Genomic DNA, 7,279 nt, shown 5'->3' with positions numbered 1-7,279 from the left:
AAAGCAAATATGCTATCATTATCTGAGATATGCACTTTAATCACTAAAATACTATTCATATTGTATATAGAAAATTTTTCATCATGTGCAGAAAATTTCAAATAAATTTTTTATATATTATTTATAAACCATATACAGATAATAGATAGATCTCATTTTCTCAGAAATAAAAGATGTTTCATTTCTTTTAAGAGGAAAATTTTCGAATACTATTAGTATATAATAAAAAAGACATTTTTAACAAATTAAATTAATAATAAGCGATACGGGTAACCTGTTTTCCAATTTCGAAATTACTTAAGGGCATACTAAGGGTAGTTTATTATTAATTCTTGTTGTTTTTCTCTACAAAGAATATTGCAACTTTTTTCCTATTCTGGATATTCAGAAGACTTTTAAAGAATCCTATTCAACATCACTTGAATATCTCGTGTAAGATCTTTTTCTAATCTATAAATAATTTTAAAACACTTCAATATACAGATAAGAAATAAATGTTGACATTAATATATATAAGAAATGTTGCCAAAACTAGCTATTATATTATTATTATATCATATAAAAACGATTTTTAATATTCATGACAATAATTTCAGGCAGGTATTCGAATATTCAATAAGACTTGAACAAATATCTCATGTTTATTTTGCATTGCCAGTTGAAGAGCTGTTCGACCAACTTTATCCTTCAAATTCACATTAATTCTGGGACGAGATATTAGGAGTTTCAAAATAGCTGTATATCCATAACTTGCTGCTATATGCAATGGGGTATATTCATAAAACTTATCCTTAATGTTGACATCAATATTTGGATGACTTAGCAAAATTGCCACAATTTCCAACTGATTTTTTTCTACTGCAATGTGAAGTGGGGTGAAATGATCATAGCAGGTATATTTAGCATTTACGTCAATTTTTGGATGGCGAAGTAACACCTGAACGATATTCTTATAACCTTTCAATGCAGCCAGATAAAGGCAGGATTTATCGTATTTATCTTTAGCATTAACATTTATTTTATAATGGTTCACAAGAAGTTGCACCACTTCCAAGTGGCCTCCCATCACAGCACAAAACAAAGGAGTTTTTCCGAAAGTAACTTCGCCCTTACCTGGATCATCCCCAACATGAACTGGGTAAATATACTTACTATCATCTCTGTTACTAGCATTGACTTCAATATCTGATCTTTTCAGCAATTCTCTAACGATTTCTGCATGACCTCTCCCAGCAGCTAAATGCAAACAAGTGTTTTTGTTTTCGTCCTCGCAATTCACATTGACATCACTACGTTTCAACAATTCTTGAAATTTTAGAAAATCGCCTTTTTGTGCAGCTACAAGAAGATCTTCGTTCGTCGACAGAATTCTATTAGGGTCTATCTTTTTAATTCCTCCCATATAATCCGTAATCATTCGAATCATAGCAGAATAATCTTTGCTGGTTCCATATTTATTAGAAGTCAATCTCTTTAATACATTCTCCTGGACCTTCACACCAGCATCTAACAACAATTCAACCATATTTTCATTGTTATTTTCAGCGCAGGTGTAAAGAGGAGTATCTCTGTATTTGTCAGTAGAGTTCAAATTAACTCCCGGATGCTGTAGCATGATTTCGACAACTGGTATTTTACCATTTCTAACAGCCATGTGGAACGGAGTTAATTCTTCATATTTCTCTTTTATATTCAAATCAATATCAGGATGATTTAAGAGGGCTCTGATGATTTCCATATTTCCCCTTCCGATTGCAGTATGCAAAGCTGTGTAATGGTCATTACATGGGAATGGTACATTAGGATCAATTTTTATGTGGTTCAGTAAAAAGTTTGCAATTTCATTGAAGCCATTGCTGACTGCTGAATAAAGACAGGTCTCGCCGTACTTATCCTTGGCATTCACATCGGTTTCTTTGTGAAGCGCCAGTAATTTAACCACTTCGAAATGGCCATTTGAAGCTGCTAAGTAAAGTGCAGTTTTTCCAGTTGTAAGTTTTTTACGATTTGGATTATCACCAGGATGCACCGGGTATGCCAGTTTACTCTTGTCTAGGTTTTTTGCATTTACGTTGATGTCTTCTGATTCCAACAAGATTTTGACTACATCTGCATGACCCTTCTCAGCTGCCAAATGCAGAGGAGTGTTTTTATTTCGATCCATTGAATTCACATCGATACCTGGTTGCTTCATCAGGTATTTAATCTTTTCGGAATCTCCAATGCTAGATGCTTGAAGTAGTTCCTCATTCAAAGGAAGGATCTCATAATATCCAATACTCTCTTCAGTCACTTGGATACTTTTCGTTCTCTGATGTGATCGTAAGATTTTTCCAAGCTGTATATGTTCAGTGATCATTCTGACAACATCTGTCTTTTTCTGTTTTCCTGCCCAGTAAATAGCAGTGAATCCATTTTTCGTTTTTTTATTTACATCGATACCAAATTCCAATAACATCTCAACCACTTTTACATTACCATGATAGGCAGACGTGTGGAGAGCAGTTTGACCATATTCATCTTGAACATTTACATCAATATTTGGATGATTCAGTAAAGCCCTGACCACTTCATCATGATGAAAGTCTACTGCCAGATGCAGGGCAGTATGATCATGGTCACTGTCTTTTAAGTTTACTGAAACTCTACGGTCTTTCAATAGTACTAGAACAGTTTCTTCATGGCCTGATGAGGCTGCATGGTGAAGAGCAGTTTTTCCACCCTCATCTTTCTTGTTAATTTCAATCCCAGGAGTATCTAGCAATATTTTAACTACTTCTGCCTGATTTCTCTTTGACGCCGACATCAAAGGAGAAAATCCGTACTTGGGATCAGCAACATTTACATCAATGCCTTTTACAGCCAACAATGTTTTAACAACTTCTACATGACCTTCTACAGCTGCCATATGAAGTGCAACCATTCCATAATAATTCTTTCTGTTGATATCTATATCTGGTGATCTTAGCAAGTCTTTCACGATCTCTAAATAGCCTTCTTCTGCTGCTAACATAAGAGGAGTGTATGGTTTGTATCCGTACTTAGAAATTGATCCATCCTTTACAGTACTTTCCATATTTACATCCGCACCTGCTTTCAACAGTTCTGCAACTTTAATCCTATCATTATTGCTGATGGCAATAAGAAGTTGATCATTTATTTGATTGCTTTTCTCTTCGTTCATTATAATTGAGAGCCTTTATGCAAACCGAAATCAAATTAAATAAAAAATATATTTTTTCTAAAAAAAATTATTCTTTCTCCAAGAAATTCACAATTTGGTTGTTATTATTTTTTTTTTTTTAGAATCCAACAAATGCGTATTTAGATAACTTGGAAATATAAATTATTTTCTTATTCAGCTACTACACTGAACAGGAAAGAATTATTAAATGGGCAAGATAATAGAGATCTTAATTTGAAAACAAAAACACCAGATCCAATAAATAGAAAATCAAATCTCTAATGAAAAGCTTGTTCAATATGCAAACGTAATGAATACTAAACAGCTATCAGTTCTACTAAATGAAACAGAAGTGAACAAATTGCGCAAAACACATTTCGAAAGAACTAAATAAAGACCTTACTTCAAGATGTTCTTGGATTACCGACTTGCTTTGATTAATATCCACATTATTTTAAATATTGCTGTTATTAATAAAAGACGAATGAAAAGTACTAGAAATTGTCACCACTTATTCCAAGCTTCTCTATACGAAAATGAGAGGAGAAAATGCCACGATATCACCAGAATAAAGTCTCGGAGAGAAGTTAAGGCGCAAGCAAGGTTATTTGAAAACATGCGAGACGGAGAAAGGGGAATCCCCTTTTGGCGACTATTTTGATAAACGCAGCTTACCTTTGGTGATTTTTCTTCCCCAATCTGCTCGCCGCAAAATAAATATGCATAATTTCTCTCTTCGTTTATTTATTTCAAGTGGTAATTTTAAGCTTTGTGAGTTTATAGGCAGCATATTTTGAAATTAATTTTGAAATTTTTCTAGATATGTAAAGATTTATTTAATTATTGCATTTGTACCTTGAAATAGGCCAATTGTTATCTAAAAAAATTAAAATAAATTAATTTTTAATTGATTTATCTATTTTTATTTTTAAAGAATTATTTAACATCTGTTGTTTTTTAGGAAAATGCACAAAGTTAAATATAATTGTGGAAGCTTTCGTCCACTTTTTGAACGATTTTCATAAATTTAAATCGGGTTTTACTTCAAAATATTTGCATTTTAAATGTTCTATTTGATAGTTCTTATAAAATAACTATTGGTATATATCTTTATATCTATGATACTATTTTAGAAGTTGTATTATTCGAATTCTAGAACCGATCTAAGTAATTAAACAATTCATAGAGAAAAAAGATTATCTTCAGAGGAAACGAGTTTGCTTATAAAATATTAATTTAATGACAACAAAAACAATGGTTTTTTGTGTATTTTTTTGTATATTATATGCTGGCATACTATATCAAAGTATTTATTCTTTAAACATATCAAATGAAATCAATTTTTAATTATCTTACAATTCCATACGGAGTGATTTTGTTTATGTCCTTTTATATTTTTATTTTTTAACTTTCGAACTACACAAAGAGAAAGTTATTGCACTGATAAAAAACATTTGACCTCGATGTTTTGACGAATCCCCACGTTTTCTCCAGCGGCGGATTTCCAATTAGGCAATAATTTAGGACTGCTAGATTGAGAGGTAGGGGGAGGGGATCTCAAACAGGTCAATTAAAAAACTGTATTTTTCTAATTGTCACATAAATTTCATAAAAATGCAAATTTTATGAATAATAAAGCATTATAAATAATAAAGAAATAAATAAGAAGAAGAATAAAGAATAATAAAGAAAATATAATCAATTATACTTGATAAAAAATCTGGGTCCTATATGTTTCATAGCGTTCACTTATATAATTGAACTCTCAACAAAATTTTCTGCTTAAATAACATTGTCAAATGTAAATTCGAGATAGTTTGCAGTATAACAGATGAACAAAGGCAAATACATATTCATTAAGTTAATAAAATAAAAATATTAACTGTAAAATAAATAACTAATAAGTAAAAAAATGTGTGCAAATATGAAATTAAACTGAACATTTTTATTAATAGAAGGACCTCATCATGCACACTGCCAGGAGCTGCAAAATATCTCAATCCGCCACTGTTCATAGCTCCCTGATTTAAACAATTTATGAGTTATATATGAATAATTATACTTCATATTACAGAACTATATGCGAATATTATTTGAATCGTAAGTATCCAATATATTATTGAATTACATTTGAATATTATTTGAATTACGACTATACAATTTTTGAATATTCAATTGATGAATTATTTATAAATATTGTCTCTGAACCCGATGACACAAAAACACTTTGAGCTAGACAAATGAAATTTGGTACATGGTCTTCCCATCAAATTTCTAGATTTCGAACAAATTTTGAACGAAATCCATTCCGAAGTCTATCTGGTATTCTGAGTACAACTGATCACGAATAAATGCAAAATGTAAAAAGATAAATATATAAAATTTGGCGAACATATTTATTACCAGAATTGAAAATCAGTATCAAATTTGGAACCAAAATCGACAAAAGATTGACCGTCTATTGGTCTATATATTCGCATGCAAGTAAATACAGCAATCCAAACTTGCGAAAACTTTTATAAATGAAGTATGACATGCACTCTTATTATTAAAATCTTAGTTTTAGCTTCAATGGGTCGGAAAAAAGCTTCCTAAATGCATATACCGTTTTCTGCACTTAACTATAAAGCTCAAAACTCATGTGTGCGAGACTCTAAAAATAAAAATTGGAGCATTCGGGGCGTTTACAGCTTTACTGAAGGTTCCTAATTTTTATATTGGGGGAGGAGAGGGGTATCGGTTTGTCGAAAAAGTTTCAGGCAAAAAACTCCTGTTTCTTTCCTCCGCTTGTTTCTTTCCTCAAAACAGTCCGAATAACTATAGTCCAAATGATTGGAATTTTACTGTAATGTGTTTTGTAAAATTAATGTAGGAAATTATTCCCATTTCGGTGGTGGGGCTTTTTTATATGTCTGTACAATTATCTCCATTAGTAATTGTACAATTATCTCCAATTTTACTTGTACAATTATTTCCATTAGTAATTGTACAATTATTTCCATTAGTAATTGTACAATTATCTCCATTAGTAATTGTACAGTTATCTCCATTAGTAACTGTACAATTATCTCCATTAGTAATTGTACAATTATCTACATTAGTAATTGTACAATTATCTCCATTTTTAATTTTACTATTATCTCCATTGATAAAGGAGATTTGATAGATAGAGGAGATGAGAAAAAGGAGGAGATGATTTGATATATCAGCAAACTTACGAGATTGCTCTTCAAATTTATTAAGCGTTATTGCGAAAACAAAAGGGATTGAAAATTGAATATGTTGAAAATAGACCGGTAAATAAGAAAATTACGGAAGATACTCTCTTTTTTAACTATCACCTATATAATTCAATCGAATAATATAGAAAATCTTGTATGCAAAGTATAGAGAAAGTATTGTACTCGTCCAAAAGAAAAAGAAAAAAAAATCGAGATTTTGACAAATCTCTACGTTTTAGACCCCGCTATGTTCGAAATATATATATATATATATATATATATATATATATATAATATTGCTGTATGTCTGTCTATCTGTCCGTTTCTCCGTCTGGACAAGAATATTTGAAAAGCGCTTTGAATTTAATACACGATCTTCACACCAAATCTGTAGATTTCTATCAAATTTCGAGCGAAACTATTCAGAGGAAGTCTGTCTGTCCGTTTGTCTGAACGGACAACTACAAAACGTAAAGAGCAAGATGAAAAAAATTTCGAACACAGATTTATCATCTGAAGCGTAGATAGCTATCAGATTTACAATCAAATCCATCAAGGGGTTGACTCTATCTGGCCATATTTTAACTGGCATTTAACCACGAATAACTTAAAATGGCAAGGCTTTATATATATGACATTTGGTATATAATTTTGTGATTACAATTGTCATTCGGCATCAAATTTTGCTTTCAAATCGGTTGGAAAATAAAAGCTTTGAAAATATAAATTCGATTTTTAGAAACTATTAACTGTAAGCCAGGAATTAATTGCCAGAACAATCACCGTGGACCACACGGCAGAGTTAGTAAAAATACTCAATTCAATATTTCGAAACTATTACTGAAGCCGTGCAAGGCATTTGTTGCTCATATTC

At 31.2% G+C, this 7,279-nt stretch overlaps 1 protein-coding gene across 1 annotated transcript; it reads right to left on the bottom strand.

The window, feature by feature from the left end:
• Window positions 1–202: 202 nt before the first annotated feature.
• LOC129963711 (ankyrin-3-like) lies at window positions 203–3,770 on the bottom strand. Its single transcript, XM_056078232.1, has one exon. The coding sequence runs from the start codon at window positions 3,182–3,184 to the stop codon at window positions 593–595; it is 2,592 nt and encodes an 863-aa protein (XP_055934207.1). The 5' UTR covers window positions 3,185–3,770; the 3' UTR covers window positions 203–592.
• Between the last annotated feature and the right edge of the window lie 3,509 nt (window positions 3,771–7,279).

The sequence above is a fragment of the Argiope bruennichi genome, chromosome 3, assembly GCF_947563725.1.
Source record: "Argiope bruennichi chromosome 3, qqArgBrue1.1, whole genome shotgun sequence".
Taxonomy (NCBI): Eukaryota; Metazoa; Arthropoda; class Arachnida; order Araneae; family Araneidae; genus Argiope; species Argiope bruennichi.
The sequence above is the reverse complement of the archived record's forward strand: the minus strand, read 5'-3'. Positions and strand labels throughout refer to the sequence as shown.